Below are 16,675 nucleotides of genomic sequence, written 5' to 3' on the forward strand. Positions count from 1 at the left end.
GCGTGAGGGGCTCAGGCGCCCTCCCTGGCCCGGCCGGGCTCGGCAGCCACAGCGCGGACGCCCGGATTGGAGGCCGGGCCGGCGAGGGCCGCGTCCTGCCCCCAGCCCCCGGCCTCGCTGCCGGCAGAGCACGGCCGGAGCTGGGCACAGGCGGCTGGCCGGTCCCCGTCCCCGTCCCCGTCCCCTGGGGGAAGGCGGCACCTCGGAGACGCAGCCCCGGTGCCGCCCCAGCCGCGCGGCCCCTCCGGCCTCACAGCCCGTCTGAAAGAGGGGACAGCACGGCAACACCTGTGGGGCTCCGGGGGCCCCGTCGTCCCCGGGACGCAAGCCGGGCCCGGACGTGGTGCCCGAAGCTTTCGGAGTGCAGCTTTCTGAAGGGCAGTGAGCCCGTCTTTAGAGCGGGGGCCCGCTCTCCGAGCGCACGCATTTCTCACGAGGCTCTGCTCGCCCCGCCATCTGCCTTTGCCCAAGCTCTGGTCCGTCCTCTGACGTGGGCGCTGGAGCCGGGCAGCTCGGGGACAAAGGGACAAAGCCCCCTCCGGAGGTCGGCGGTGAGAACCAGACGCTGCTGGTGCGGCCGCCGCCTCCTCCCCCGGAGCCGTCCACATGAACCCCGGGCGCTGCCGGCGACCCCGGGCACCAGCTGCGCCGGGGTCCCCCGTGTCCCCGTGCGGGACGGGCTCTGTGACAGAGCGCGCCGGGCAGGGCGCCCCCACATGCCCGGGTGACAGGCAGGTTCTCAGGCTCCCCGCGACACAGGATGCCCTCGAGCCGGCCAGAGGAGCCAGAGAGGCGGACTCGTGACCGAAGGCCACGGGGCAGCGCGGGGCAGTGTGCTGGCGGGGGACCGCGCCCCCAAGTCCCGTGGGGACGACGGCGCTCGTGGGTCTGAGAAATCAGCGAGACGCAGTGTGCAGACGGCCCCTCAGGGACAGCAGCAGACGACGCTCGGCCTCCCGGATGCAGAGCCAGAGGGAAACAGGGAGCGGAGGGAAGGCAGACGGCGGGGCACGTGGCCTCCGCCTCCGCGGACAGAGGGGGCCCCACTGGGGGCGACGAGCGGGGGGGGTGGCAAACAGGTGGACGTGGCCACGGAAGGGAGACAGTCGGGCAGAGGGTCCCTCGTGTCCGTCTGCAAGAGGAACGACTAAAAAGTGGAGACAAGCCGAAAACGAAAGGGTTCAGAGGTACACCCAGAGGAAGTGGGGGGCGGTTTTATGCCTGATGAAGGTCGTTTGCTGGGACGAAGGGGTTCACGTTGAACATGCTGAGATGTGAGAAGCGCGGGGCACCCCGAAGCCGGGGACAGTTCCCCGTGAGCCCCCGGCCCTCTATCCTGCCGCCGCGCGGCTCCTGGTCCTGCGGTCAGCTCTCCCTCCCCGCCCCGACGCGGCTTCTCAGACGCCGGCCTCCTGGGGCCACTGTCACGGTCGGTCACTGTCGCGGGCGCCCCCCTGAGCCTGGGCCTGAGCCTCTGGAGGGCGTGAGCCTCCCCGCTGCGGCTCCCCTGCACCGGCTTCTCCCGCAGGCCCCCTCCCTCCCTCCCGTGGCCTTGGGCTCCGGGCCCCACACCTGCCACGTCGTCAGCCTGGGCCCTTCTGGTGGAGACCCCGCCGCTGAGAAGCCGCCCGAGGAAGTGAGGCTGCAGAGGGCAGGGCGTGGGGAACACCTCCCAGGCCTGCGGGGCGACCTGCGGCCCCAGCCTCAGGGGTGGCAAGGCTTGGGGGGCGGGGGGCGGTGGGGCCGGCAGGGCGTGGGCTGTGACACCACAAACGCCCAGTCCCTAAGCGCAAGGCGCCGCGCCCATGGGACCTCCAGGCGGGAACTCCGTCCTGGGTTCTGGGAAACGCTAGCCGCTTCCCAGGCCGCTTCCCCGGCCGCTCCCTGCCGGCCGCGCTGTTTGCGGGGCTGGTGCAGTCCCGCCCACCCCCCACCCCCCCACCCCCCGCCTCTGGGGTGAACCTCGGCCTGCGTCCCCGGACCTCCGGCCTGCGCTCCCGCTCGACTCGGCCACAGGGGCCCAGCACGCGTGGCCCAGTACGCGGCCGTCCCCGGCCCGACGGCGCCCCCACCCCCGCATGCAGCTTGCTCCCCCGCACCCCCCTTCCGCCCGTCTGTCTCCCGCCTCTGGCCTGCAGGGCCAGCTCGCTGCTTCCCAGCTCCGCGCGGGCACGGAGTGGCGGGTGGCCAGCCCAGGGGGCCCCACGCGGCCGGGACGTGACCGATCGCTTCGGTTCTGCGGGCCGGAGTCGCGGGTGCGGCCTGGTCCCCGTGGCTCGGCCGGCCCCGCTGCTGTCCTCTGCCCCCGGCCGAGGCCTTGACGTGGCCCACGCAGCCCCGTTTCCCTGAAAACCGCGCCTTCGCCCCGCCATGCCCTCCCCGACGCGACGCCGGCCAGCAGCCCCCCCTGCCCCCCCGCCCTGGCTCTGGCCTCAGTTTCCCCTCCACGCAGAGCCCGCGGCAGTGGGGGGCGCGCGCGCCCAGGGCCGAGTCTCTGCCACGCACAGATCCCTCAGGCCCCCTGAGAGGGCGACGTGGAGACAGGGGAGAGGGCTACCAGACCCGAGGCTCCGGCTCCTCCCCGGGAGCCCCGGAGAGCTGCCCTCGTCCCGGCCCCCAGGCCCCGTGACGCCCACATCCGCTGCCTGGCCTCCCGTCCTCTAACGCAGCAGATGCGGTCTCCGCGGGGACGTCCCTGGCGTGGAGTGACATGCACAGGGCAGAACGTCCACAGCCACCACCACCATCTCCGCTCGAGCTGTTGCTGCTGTGGCTGTTGCTGAAGTGACGGGGGGCGGGGGGCAGCACCCCCAGTCCCGGGCTCTCTGTTCGCTGCCGCCAGCGAGCAGCAGGGGCCGGCGGGGGTGGGCAGCCGCCTGGCGGCTGCAGGTGACAACGTGAGCAGACGCGGGCCTGGGGAGGAGACCTGTGCCTAGTGGGGGGAGCGGGTGGCCTGCTGCGCAGAGGGGGTCCTCGTTATTCTCTCCCCACTTCTCTCCCCCAGTGGGGGCTCACTGCACAGGAGCACACGGTGGTGACGGTCGTGACAGCTCCAAGAAAAGCATCCGCTTGGTAGTGAGTGGACCAGGAAAGGGTCCCTGGGAAGCAGTAAGTGCGGGGGATCCCCAGAGGAGCAGGGACCTCAGCTTCTGTGTGTGAACTGACATGGGTCCCAGCTCACTCCACGTGTGTGCGCGCATGTGTGTGTGTGTGGGGGGGACAAGCCCGGAGAAGCCGAGCAACAGCTGGACTGCGACATGAACCACGGCCCCAGGCCCCGAGCGACGTGTGTGACAGGCAGGCGCAAAGTGCCGCCTGAAGCCACAGCGGGGACCGAACCCGCCCGGGCCTCCTGCTGTTAGGACAAAGTGAGAAACGGCCACTGGGACTCGGCGTCTCGGTACACGGTGAAAACGCCCGAGACGCCGCGTGAGTCCGTTTCTTATTCACGCTGTAACGAATGACTCCAACCCTAGCAGCTGAAGACAACCTACAGGTCTGTAGGCCAGACGTCCACAACGAGTTTCACGGGCTAAAATCGAGGCGCTGCTCCCAGAGCGCCCGCCCCAAACACCGCGACGCTGGGGTTGGCGCTCCGCGCCTGAATTTGGGTGGGGACACAGACATTCAGCCCATAGCCACGAACAATGAAATCAATAGCTGTGTCTTTGAATAAAAGAATCAGTAAAACTGGCAAGCGTGTAGTCCAACTGACCAAGAAAAGATTACCCAAGAAATTAAAAGAGGAGACATCACTACAGAACCTACAGGCATTACAAGGACCATATAGGAAAACCGGGAACACCTCTGTGTCCACAAATTCAATAAAGTGGATGAAAGAACCAATTCCCCGAAAGACCCAAACTCCTAAAATTCACATTAGACTAGATAACCTGAATAGTCCTATATCTATTAAGGAAAGTGGATTCATAGTTTAAAATCTTCTAACAAAGATAACTCCCAGATCGGTTGTTTTCACTGGTGAATTCTACCAAACGTATTTCAGGAGGAAATAATACCAATTCCATACAGTCTCTCCCAGAAAACAGAGGAGAAGGGAACGCGCTCAACTGCTTTTACGAAGCCTGCATTGCAGCGGCATCAAAGCCAAGGACGCCACAGGAAGGGAGCCGCTTCTCATGGACTTAAACGCCAGGGTCTCCACGAAGCAGTGACGGATCTAACCCAGCAACACAGAACTAAGACCCACGCATGCGAGGCGGGCTCCACGTGTAAAATCAGTCCATGGAATTCACAATATTAACAGAAGAATAACGTTAAAAAAATGATCGTCTCAATTGATGCAGAAAAAGCATTTGACGAAATGTACCATACATTCATGATAACTCTCAGGAACAAAGAAACAGAGGGAAATTTCCTGGTCTGATATAAGGCACATATGGAAGAACCACTATCCTCCCCTCAAAAAGAAAAAAGAAAGAAAAAAAAGAAAAAAAGAAAACACAAAGCTAAGCTAATGCCACACGAAAGGCTGAAAGACTAGCAAGGCCTCCCTGAGGCCGGGAGCAGGGCGGCGGGGCCCTCGCTCGCCTCCCCTGCTCTGCACTACACTTGAAATCCGAGAAGTACGATAAGGCAAGAAAAACAGAACGTGTCGATTGAAGAAGCAGATCTAAAACTCTTTCCATTCTCAGACAATGTGACAAGCTATGTAGAAGTTCCCGTGGGATCTACCCACAAGAGCTCCGAGAACTAACGAATTCAGCAGGATCACAGATACGAAGTAACCTAGAAAAACAAATTGTATTTCTGTACACTAGTATCTCTACATGATGCTTCTGCTTGTGGCAGCAACAGAGACGCAAGCGACTTAGGCACGGGTGTGAGCACACACACAGGCCTCCCCACACGGGGGGTCAGTCCCAGACGCACAGCGCGGCTCCAGCCGCCCCCCGTGTGTGCTTCGCGGCCGCCTCATCGCCTCCTGGGCTCCTGTCCGGACGGCCGGTCCCCCCTCCCCAGCAGCAGCTGCAGCATGGCCCTCTGCGGCCCCCGTACCCAGCATCTGTACCAAAGGCTCCCTGGGCGACAGGCGGGTGTCTGTCCTGCTGCCTGCGGAGCCGCTGGGCCCAAGAGCCACTAAAGTCAGACACAGACACGGTCCAGCCCCCGCGCTGACCCCAAAGGGGCCCCTGGACAGGCCCCTAACAGCTGCCTGCCTTGGTCTCTCCGCCTTGGGCCAGGCATGAGACCACAGGCACCCTGGTCCGAGCCTTCAAGGGTTGACGATGCCACTCTCCCCGTTCATCTCTGGGCGGCTGGGGGTCCACACACGGTGCGGCGGCTCGGACCCCCAGGTTTGAGAACCTGCAGCTGGAGGCGGGCCCTCACCACATAACCTCCTTGACTTCTATCAGAGGAACTTTCCAGAAACTTCCTGTGGCCACAGAGAGGCGGGGGCACTGCTGGGGCTCAAGGTAGGGGGCACCATTCTGGCCTGGCTGGAAGCCGGGGGCGGGGTGGGCACCAGCACAGCCAGACCGACCCCTCCGCCTCGGGACCTGGTCCTCGTAGAGTCCCACGCGGAGGGAAGCCCCCAAAGCTCCTGCACAGGCAGCAGGATGGGACAGTGCCAAGGCTGGCCGCCGCGCCCCCCGCCCCCCGCCCCTGGCCCGGGGAGCCCGTGGGGGCCCGAGGCCGGTCATCAGTCCCCGGGCTGCCGCCTCGCCCGGGCCAGCGAGCTGCTGTCCACGCCAGGCCCGGCCAGCACGGCGCGCCCGGCGGGGTGGCCGCGTGGGGTCACGTGCTCAGCGGCCCCTGAGCTGTGCGCATAAGCTTCTGTAGTTACAGCTCAGAACAAAAGTTTTAAAAAGATTTTATGATTAGGATTTTATTATCTTAACTTTGAACATGAGTAATAAAAGAGCGATGCCAGTTATCTTTGCCAGGAATAAAATCAAAGCGCTACATTTTCCAGCTCCAATTTTACCAGCGCTGACAAAAAAATTTAAAGGGAAATTTAACGCTTTGCTTCCTAAAAACCTGGTAACGGATAATGAAGTATGGAAGCGTTTCCCCGACTGAAAGGATGCTGTTTTCCAAAGCACTCTGCTGTCAGACCCACGGAGGGCCCCACACAGGGCCGAAATGAAACCTGCCGGGGGTCGGGGTCCCCCAGACACCACCGCACCGAGGAGTTATTGGGAATTACGCGGGAACCCAGCAAAATGCAAGGATGCACTTCCTCACGCATTTCTATCTTTTGAAAAAGGAAGAGATTTATAAGCTCATCCATCCTCATGAGAGCACAGCGGGCCTCCAGCATGGCAGAGGCCCCTGGGAGGCCACGGGGGCCGGGCAGGGGCACGGGGTCATGGGGAGTTTGGGGGAGTGGCAAGAGGCCATGGGGGAACACGGGGTGGCGGGGGTCTGCGGGGGCAGGTGGGACGCAGTCGCCCGAGCCCATGCTGCAAACCTCTCCCGGGTCCCACGCCCCTCAAGTCACCCTGGATGTGGCCTGTCCGTCTGTCCTCTGTCGCCCTTGCTGGGTCCCACTGTGCCCTGCCCCCCACCAGGCACTCGGCACAGCGACGCTCACAGCGGGCAGATGCCTGGGCACAGCCACGGGACGAGAAGGTGCAGTGCGGAGGGGGCCGCGGGGGCACCTGGGGGGGGACGAGGCAGAGCCGGCCAACTGGCCAGCAGGGGGGCCTGGCCACAGCTCCCTCTCCTCTCCCTTGTAAGTGTTCGGAGCTCCCCAAACAGCTGGAGGTGAAGAGGGGGCGGCTGCCGGCTTCTGAGGGGCCTGGCTGAGTGGTCGGAACAGGTGCAGGCGGCCGCCTGCCTCACCGAGGGGGCAGCCGGCGGCGGGCCTGAGGCCATGGGAGTCACGCCCCGGCCCAGGTGGGGGAAATGTCTGGGTGTCTAAGAGCTTGGGAGACGGACCAGGGTGCTTCCGGGCGGACCCAGAAAGGCATCGGGGAGGGGGCTGGACTGAGGACCAGGACGAGAGCAGGGCCGAGGGGCTGGGCCCACCTGCTGGCCCACCTGCTGGGCTGCCTGGGACACCTGCAGGAGGCATGGCACTTCTCTGGCCAGTGAAGCCCGCAGGGAGAATTCAGGTCCTGCGGCCGCCCCAGGCTGGCCGGGGTCAGCCGCATGTCTGCTGAACCCAGGGGACAGCCTGTGCTCCCTCGACAGGCCCCTGGGGAGGAGGCAGAGACAGTGAGCGGGGGGGGGGGGGGGGAAGGCCGGGTCCCCTCAGGCTCCTCCTAGGGTGCCGGCTGCAGTGGGAGCAGCCCGGGCGTGGCGGGCCCTCCTGCCGCGAAGCAGGGGACACCGGTGTGGCCCGAGTGACACCGGTACTGCGCCCTTCTGCCCTTGACTCGTCAGCCGGAGAGACGGATGGGATGTGGGGGTCGAGGCGGCGTCACCGGGGACAGACCGGGGCGTACGGGGGCTCCCGGGGAGGCGGGAGCCCGCGCTGCTCCGGGCGCAGGCGTCCTGGGGGCGCTGGGGGACGCGCGTGGCCCAGCCTCTCCCAGGGCTCGGCTGCTGGTCGGGGCCCCCCGCGCGCGCTGCTCTGTGCCCCCCGCACCCCCTCGTGGGGGGACGCCCACACTCTCCCCGTCCCCCGAGAAGGCGCCAGCCGGGGCCGGGCGAGGCAGCGACGCCCTCGCTCTGAGCCGTGGTGACTTGTCCCAACCCACGTCCCCGTGAGAAACCGGCCAGGTGACAGGGCCGGGGAGCACCCCAGAATCACGGGGAGGGGGTGCGTCTGGGGGTAAGGCCGCCCGGCCCGCGACGTCCAGCACGTCCTGCTGACGGCCAGGCCGGCGGCGGGCGCGCGTCCACCGAGGTGAGGCGCCTGCCTGGCGCGGCCTCAGGTCTCCCCGTGACGAGGAAACCCGGCGCCGCAGGGCGGAGGCGGTTTCAGGCCCGACGGCCCTCGGTCCGGGCGCCTCGCCCGGAGCGCCTGCACCCCGATCTCCAGCCGCTCTCAGGCAGTCGGGGCCTGCTCCCGTCCCCCGACACTTCTCGGGGACTCACCTTAGCGCAGCAAAGCGGCGCGGACGGGGCTGTGGCCCTGCAGGCGGCCCGAGGGCGACGGGGACTCACCTCCAGCAGCATTCGTCCCTCCAGCACGGCCGGGGGTCTGCGAGGGCCGCTGCCCCCCGGCGAGGGCGCGCTGGTGGCTGGCGGCCCCGGGCGCTGCTCCTGCAGGGCTGTTGCAGAGGAAGGGGCCGTTAGCGCCCCCGCCCGGGCCTGGCCCCCCACCGGCACCTGTTCCCTTCACGGCCAGCCCTGCGGGCAAAGCCCGGCCCCGTGCTGACCTGCGGCGGCCCGTGGGGCGGGGGCGGGGGGGGGGGGAGGCAGCAGGAGCCCGACGGCCAGCCAGGCGGCCGGTGGGAGCAGCTCGCTAAGGTCTGGGAGAGGACCCCACCCCGCTCTGCTGCTCAGAAAGGGCTCACCGCCCCCTCCCACAACACCCTCAGGGCCCAGCTGCCTTCAGGGCCCCTGGCGCCCACCAGCAACCCCACCTGCACTGAGCACCCCAGCCCCGGGAAGGGGCATCGGCACCCTCCCCCGGTGCTCACGGGAGCCCCCTTACGCCTCCCCCACACCACCCACCCCACCCCGCTGCCCCTCTCCACTTTGGGGGGGAAGAGCTCAGCTGTGCAGATCAGAGACCCAGCCTTGTCCACGTCCCAGCTCCCTGGGCGGGCAGGGACCTCCAAGTCCATGCTTAGTGGTGCCCAGGGGACAAAGGCCCCGGGGGCGGGGGCGGGGGGCTCCCGGCCTTGCCTCCAGAGGGAGGGCGGCTGAGAGGCCCTCGTAGCCGCCGCTCGTCCTGGGATTTGCAAACCGAAGCGCCAGGTGGTGTCATTGCGGCCAAGGGCCAGGCTGCCGAGCCCCGGCTGTGGGGCAGGAGCTCTGGTCTGGGAGCAGGTCGCCCAGACCCCGTGGTCCCCAGGTTTTCCCTCAGAACCAGGAGGCCGTGCTCAGGGACGCGCTGGTGTGCGGCGTGGGCGTCACGGGGTCTGCCTGCAGCCCCCCGGGCCCCGCAGACGCAGGCCCTCGCCTCGGCCACCCTTGGGCAGAAGTGGCAGCGTCGCCCCCAGGCCCCAGCACGGCAGGTGTGGGGGGCCCTTCCAGGCCACGCCCGCCCCTCCCCAGGCCCTCCAGACCGAGGCTTCCATGGGCCCCGCCCCCCTCCCCCCACGGCTAATCCTCATGGACCCCAGGTCCTCAGGCTGAACGACGAAGGAAAGGAGCCCGCGGCCTCCCAGAGGCCAGGGCTGGGAGCGTGAACGTCACCATCAACCACGGACCCCGGACCATCGCATCTGGGGGGTCCCCTCCCTGCCCCACCCTGAACCCTCGTAGCAACTGGCATGCCGAGCTCTGAGGCCTTAGAGCTCACGGGTTACTGGACCTGGGAGCGCAAGGAACCCCCGGCACCCCTCCCTGAGAAAGCTGCCCCCTCGCGGAGGCCGGGGTGAGCGCGGGGCTCCCAGGTGCTGGGGGCACGGAGTCGGGGGGCCTTCCCGGCACCCCCACCTCCCCCGCCCCCCCTCCCCCACCAGGCTCAGCTTCCCGGCCACCAAGTGTCCTGCGGGGGTTTGGGGCTGGATCCAGCGGGTGGGGCTCAGCCTGCAGCTCCTGGGAGGATGTGGGTGTCAGTCAAGGCTAGGAGTGGTGCTTGGGGGCAGGGGCAGGCCTGCACCCCGAGCCTCCCACCAAAGCCTCCAGCAGCAGGCCCCCTCCGGGGGTCGCTCACGCCCACCCCAGCTCAGCAGCTCACGGGGGGAAGGGCAGGTGTGGGCTGGACCATCCCTGCCCTCCTCCCCCCGCCCCCCTGCAGACCCTGGGGTGGTGTGCACAGTTCACCCCAGGACGCACTGGGGCCGGCAGTGCAAGGGTACAGCTGGGGAGGAGCCCCACCCCCTAACAGCCTCCCCTCCCCCACACCTCCATCTGTACCGTGACAGGCCCCCAGCATTGTGGGCGCCCCCCCCCCGCGGCACCCCCACTTCCCTCCTCCTCCGCAGCCACATTCCGGCCACACCCGGCGGCCTCCTGGTCCTGTCACGCGATGGGGCCTCAGCGCCGCGGTGACAGCCGCCTGGACCCCGGCCAGGGCCTCGCGTGCGAGCAGAGCCCCCGCCCCCACCCCCGGCCGGGCCAGAGAGAAACGGAATGCTCTGCGGCAGGCAGGGAGCTCTCCCGAAACCCACAGCCGAAGGAAGCCCTTGCGGCCCAGGCCCCCCGGTCAGGGCGCCAGCCCCCACGGGGGCTCCGGGTCGGCCGGTGAGGGTGGTGTCATGGCGGCTCGGTCCTGGGGACAGACCCCCCCACAGGCCCCCGGGCCCTTCCCAGCAGCCTGGGGCCTCGTCGCCGCCCGTTGCCGGGGCTCTGCGTCCACCGCGGGGCTCCCTCAGGGGTGCTCTTCTCCCTGGGTCAGGGTGTCGTCCCCCGAGGGTCTGACCTGGGGCGGGCTATGGGCAGGGACAGCGAGGCTGGAGGGAGGACTCCGTGGTCCACGCTGGCCCATGCCAGTCCCTGGGTGAGGACGGACAAGCCCCCGCAGAGGCCGTGCCAGGTCGACCTGGTCAGGGGTCAGGGAGGGAAGCTGGCAGGGAACAGAAGCCGCATTCTTTTGGGGAGACAGTGAAGGTGTGGACAGTCACTGTGCCCCTCAAAGGCCTGGCCTGGCAAGGAGGTGGCATTCGGGCGCCAAGAGGTGCCCCAAGCTTGGGTACAAGGAGCTCCCTGCCCACCCTCTGGTCCTGCCGGTCTCCAGAAGGGAGGCCAAGCCCTGGGAGATGGGCTCCTGCCAGGCCCCGCCCTGAGGCCCCCAAGACTGGCCTCCGAGGGGCGATGAGGGGCAGGGGCCTCCGAGACCCCCATCCCACAGCATTGGGCAGCTGTCTGTCAGAGCTCAGGGAACGGAGGGGACCGGGCTCACGTGGCCCCGAGTCCCCCCAGCTCCCTCCCCCGCTTCGGGTCCCCTGCCACATGGGGCCCTCACTGCCACGTCCTCACGGTCCAGCAACTGGCCGCGGAACTAACTGGAACCAGCTCCTCTCACTCACTGATTTCTTGTATCCACAAAACGGTGAGGGGCCACCACGGGGACAGGGGCTGTCCCTGCGGAAGGGGCACGGGCACAGGGTGCGCGCCCCCCAGGGCGGGGTGCACCCTGCGGCCCCTCCTGCTCGCTGGGAGACCTCCGCCTCCTGGGCACGGAGGAACCTCAGGGCAAGGCGCCACACTGAGCGGGCCCTGCGCCCCAGGGCCTCGTCCCCCGCTGGGGGCCCTCGGGGTTGCGCGCCTGACAGTGGCCAGTGAGAGGTGCTGGGTGCTCCTGGCGGAGGAGACCCAGCGGAGCCGTGACACCCAGAAGGTGACAGCCACGTTGCTCCCAGCTCAGGGGAAGACAACTCTTTGGGTAAACGGGACCGGCGGGCGGGTGCAGGACTTAAGTGAGTCCAGGGCAGGGGTTCCAGGACATGGGGTGCACTGAATGTGGGATTCGTGGGGCCGTCAGGGGTTGGGGTGCAGGACTCCTGTCCCCAGGGTGATAGAGAGGGAGCCAGGGGTCCCACAGGGGGCTGAAACCCGACTCTGGCCAGCCGCGGCTCCCGGAGCGGACGGTCTGTGCCCGCGCGCCAGGCCTCGCTTTGAACGGAACACGTGCTGGACCTTGTCGCCGAGTCGAGAACCCCGCGGGCTCTCCCCTGTGCCCTGACCTCCACATCCGCGGCGTCATCTGGTGCTTCTCCTGCAGCCCGGGCCCAGCAGCTCTCGTCCCCTAGGGCTCCGCCCCCCGCCCCAGGCCGCCTCTGGCTCGCTGCCTGTCCCTGTCCAGATGTCTGCTGTGCCCATGGCTCTGCCCTGCTCCCCCTGGCCGTGCCTAGAGGTCGGGGCGGGGGCGGGGGGGGGGGACACAGCGAGCTTGGAGGCCCGACAGAGCGGGTGAAGTGAGAGGCCGCCCTGCCGCCCCTGCCCCCCACCCTGAGTGCGTCTGTGAGACCCGCCCGCAGCCCTGGCGTCACGCCGACCGCCAGCTCGGCCCTCGAACACGCCGACCGCCCTCCCCTCACTTCCCCAGGACTGAGGTGTGGCCTCGTTCTGCCTCCCCAAGGTGAGCAGGAAGCGCGTGTGCTTCTCGATGGCCGCGAACGGCCGTGACGGGAAACGCTCCTGGCCCGTCCCCTCTGGCACGGCCGGTGTTCGCTGCACCCGCACTGTGGGCCCTAAGCAGTGGGCAGGGTCCCGGAGCTTAGTGCCCAGCCGCCTGCCACTCTGCACGGGGAGGGGGGGCGGGGGCGCGGGAAAGCCCCCAGAGCCCTCTGTGCAGGAGCCCGGACTCTCCTCCAGCCGGCCCCGGGGAGGCGGGGTTCCCACGATTCTTGGGAGCACCCCCGAGGGGGCCAGGACACACGCAGAGACGGCCTTGAGCTCGGCCCGCGTGAAGACAGACGGGGGTGCGGCGGGTGCGGCCCGCAGTGGGGGTGCAGCAACAACGGGGTCCCGGAGACCCCCAGCCCTCCCAGGAGCACGGCGCCAGGCTGCCGCTGGGGGTCTGCGGGGAGCGGGCGTTGCGGGCGGCCCCTCCTGCACCCGCCGAGGGAGGGGGACCGTCCCCGCCCCAAAGGCACAGGGGCTCTGCCCTCGGGCTCCCTCTGCCCTCCGCCTTGACCGAGGGGCGCCTCCACAGACCTGTGTCTGCGGCCTGCACAGCCCGCCCCAGATGGGCGGCTCGCGGGTATTTCTGGGGCGCAGCGGTGGCTCCCCTCATCCATACTTGCTTCACCTCCAGGAGGTGACAAGGGGCAGCGCAGGGTGCAGCGTGGGGAGCAGGCTGGGGACAGCCCGCGGCCTCCCCACCCTGGCTCTGTCCGCCAGCCCCCCCACCCCCGTCCCTAGGCCGCCTGTCGTTGACGGTGGAGCACAACCAGCGCGCCCGGCACATGCACGCACATGGCACACGCGCCCGGCACACGCACCCGGCACACGCGCACACAGCACACACATGTACACAGCACACGCACACAGCACACGCACGCACACAGCACACACATGCACACAGCACACGCACACCGCACACGCATGCGCACAGCGCACACACTCGGCACACATGCACACACAGCACACAGCACACACACCCAGCACACACACACACATAGCACACGCATGCACACAGCACACACACGCACATGGCACACACAGCACACACACGCACACAGCACACGCACCCGGCACACACACGCACCCAGGACACACGCACACACAGCACACACACGCACCCGGCACACACACACACATAGCACACGCATGCACACGGCACACACACGCACACGGCTCGCCCGGCACACCTGGCATCTCCTGACTCCATGGCTCCCAGCCAGTGCTGGGCCCAACAGGTAGGGAGCCACCAGGGCGGGGTGGCCAGAGGGGCGGTCACCGGTTAGGGCATGTGCGACCTGTGTGTGCATGCGAGCTGCGTGTGAGCGCTGTGTGAGTGTGTGAGCAGCGCGTGTGCCTGTGAGCGCTGCGTGTGGCGTGAAGACCGTGGCAGGGAGGGGACAGTCCCCTCTGCGGCGGCTCCCCGCGGGGGGTCACGTCACCACGGAGCAGAGGCCCCGGGGGGGGGGCCCGGGGCTGCCCCGCGCGCCCTGCCCTGCTGTCCGCCCGCCCGCCAGGGCTGCGGGAAGAAGGGGAGGGAAAGGTGGGAGCTCCGTGGGGCAAGGCGGGGCCTCGGGGGGGGCGTGGGGAGCGAGAGCCGATCGGAGACGCCGCATCAGGCTGTTGGTTTTCACAGAAATAATGTCTGTATTTTCTAAAACGCAGCAGGCGAGCGGCGGACAGTATGCACTGTGACGTGCCGGGAGGGAGCCAGCGCCGTGGGGAGGCCGCGGCCGCTCTCGTCACCCTGGGAGAGGACGCACTGCGAGGCACTCGGCGGTCACTGGGCCCCACGGGGCTCTGCGGGGGCTCGGGCCGCAGGTCGTGCGGCAGAGACGCGCCCTTCCCGCAACCCCCAGGTCGCGCTGCAAGGTGCAGCCAGGAACCGCCCTCGGGAGGGAAGAGAGAAGCAGCGTCACGGACACGCTGGGTCCCGCGTCCCCGAGCCCAGGCCGCGGCACTGTCGTCACGTTTCACGGGTCGGGGGGAGAGTTGACCAGGGCCAAGCTGAGGGCTCAGGGAACGTTTCGCGAACCACGGCCACCCAGCCCCAGAAGGCGCTGCTGCCGCCGCAATCAAATGTCGTTGCACCGATACCTGGGGGGGTCCCGGCGTGAAGACGGGCAGGCAGGAGCCACCGTGCAGGCCCCGGGGCCTCGCGCCGCTCGGCCGGGACCCCGGCCCGCGTCCGGGCCTCGGCTGTCAGATGGCATCTGGTTCCACACGCAGTGAGTCCACAGCGAAGTGGCTGACCACAGGCGCTCAGACCACACGACTCCATCTGAAGTCGGCATCGGTGCCCTCGCACACCCGTCACACACCACTGCACGTGACAGGCTCATGGGTCACGCGTCAGTCGCCTCTGCCGCGGGCCCACGGGCCCGGGGTGAGCCGACGAAGGTGGAGGAGCCTGGGGCTGTCAGGCCAGCACCCGTCTGAGGCGGACTCCCTCGCGCCCCACGGCACCCTGTCCTGCCAGGGCCACCCCCCAGTGCCCACGGCCGCCGCCACCAGCTCCCGCCTCACCCCTCGCCGCTGCTCAGACCACATCTGTGAAAAGGGGTGGCTGAGGTGGCGTAAGGGAAGGACTGCATGCCCGTAAATGCCCAGGGCCCCTGAGAGTCCACGGTGACTCGCCACAGGCCCTGCCGCCCCGCCTGCCCGCTCCTGCCCGCCTGCCCGCTCCCCGGACCCGCCCGCCCGCTCCCCGCACCCGCCCGCCCGCTCCCCGCACCCGCCCGCCCGCTCCTGCCCGCCTGCCCGCTCCCCGCACCCGCCCGCCCGCTCCCCGCACCCGCCCGCCCGCTCCCCGGACCCGCCCGCCCGCTCCCCGCACCCGCCCGCCCGCTCCCCGGACCCGCCCGCCCGCTCCCCGCACCCGCCTGCCCGCTCCTGCCCGCCTGCCCGCTCCCCGCACCCGCCTGCCTAGGGCCTGGCCCCACTGTCCCGGCGCTGCTCCCGTCCGCCAGAGGGTCCCTTGTCCTCCACCCCCACAACACCATGTCTGGACTCTGAAGGTGGCCGCGGATTGCTCTGCAGACGCCCTCGGCTGGGCTCACTGTGCTTCCTCGTGCTGAGACCAAGGCTGCTCATCTTCGGGGGAACATCACGGCGGGGACGCCGTGTATCCTGCATGTGGCATGGGGGCCACTTTACCGCTTTACAGGCCGACTGTGACACTCGGGACTGCACGGCTGGGCCCCCGACTCCGAGCCGCTTGCGGGTAGCGCGTGTTTTGTGGCGCTCGGGCCGCGAACGCCACGCTCTTCACCCCACTCGCGCCAGTGGGCGACCTCGCGTCAGCTTCTTACGGGCATGTGGCCTTCAGGTGTTTTATTTCTTCCGAATCGATTTTAACGAGCTATATTCCTAGGAATTTACTCATCTCTGTTTTCAAATTTAGCCGCAGGGATTTGTTCCCAGTGGCCTCAAGTCATCTTTGCACTGTCCCTTTGACATTCCTGGTGCTTCCTCTTTTCTCCTGGGCCGGTGTCCCCAGATCTTTGTAAACTTTGTCATTTTAAACTACTTTATTGTATGTTTCTTTTTCATTTCTCCAGGGTCTTTGTTTTCATTTGCTTTGACTCTCCTTTCGTTTACTGTGGTTTTCTTTATCCAAACTACCAAACTCAATGCTTAAGGTCACTAACTTTTAGCCTTTTTCTTTTGTATATAAAAGGAAGGTTTTCATTTCTAAGTATTGTGTTAGCTGCATCCCACATATTTTGATTTGTAAATATCTTCTAAATGCCATCCTGTTTTCTTTTTTGATCTACACATCATCTACGAGTGTGTTTACTTCCAAATAAAAATTTTTCGAGTCATTTTTTTCGTTACTGATTTCCAGCTTAATTGCACTGAGGTCTCACTATGCATTCTTCATGATTTTGTCTTGTGAAATTTGTTGACGCTTGCTTTATTGACTAACATGTTTCTGGTACATTTACAAGCTTCACATGGGCTTAAAAAGATGTAAATTCTATAGTTTCAGACTAGAATGTTTTATGTACGTCCATTAGATTAACTCTTTTTTGTGCTGTTATTCTATAATTTCTATTGATTTTTATTTATCTGATCTATTAAATGCTGACATATCTTAAATCTTTCTCTCTGATGAACTCACAGATTTTTCCTTATTGTTCCGTTGAATTTTTTATGTTTTTGAGATTATGTTATCAGAAGCACACAAATTTAAAATTACTTTCTCTGCTTGACGAAATGAATTTTTTAATCATTGTATAGGGACACTCTCCCATGATCTCCAGTAATTTTTTTTAACCCCCAAATCGACTTTACGGCGTGAATGGTTTCACCAGATTTCCTCCGGTCAGTCTTTCCCCGCCCTTCGCTGCCAGGCTTTCTGCACCTTTGTGAGCAGACGGAGTGACCCAGCTGATGACCCCGGCCCGCGGCCTGCGTGCTTAGGCTGATCTTGTTTTCTGTGCTTGGTGACAGACCTGGAATTTTGTGCTTTCTATTTCCCCCACCGCTTTCATGTTTTTTTTTTCTCCTTTCTTATCTT

The 16,675-nt window shown here is 66.3% G+C and overlaps 1 protein-coding gene across 6 annotated transcripts in view; it reads right to left on the reverse strand.

The window, feature by feature from the left end:
* The window catches only part of AHRR (aryl-hydrocarbon receptor repressor), a 50,324-nt gene that overhangs the window by 18,212 nt on the left and 15,437 nt on the right, over positions 1–16,675 (reverse strand). For 5 of the 6 annotated variants that reach the window (XM_036225655.1, XM_036225656.1, XM_036225657.1 and 2 more), the window contains exon 4: positions 8,011–8,186. In XM_036225655.1, the coding sequence (XP_036081548.1) occupies positions 8,011–8,186 (176 nt within the window). The remainder of the gene's footprint in view (positions 1–8,010; positions 8,187–16,675) is intronic. The other variant, XM_036225653.1, reaches the window with a different exon arrangement.

This window comes from Rousettus aegyptiacus, unplaced genomic scaffold (genome assembly GCF_014176215.1).
Source record: "Rousettus aegyptiacus isolate mRouAeg1 unplaced genomic scaffold, mRouAeg1.p scaffold_m13_p_8, whole genome shotgun sequence".
Taxonomy (NCBI): Eukaryota; Metazoa; Chordata; class Mammalia; order Chiroptera; family Pteropodidae; genus Rousettus; species Rousettus aegyptiacus.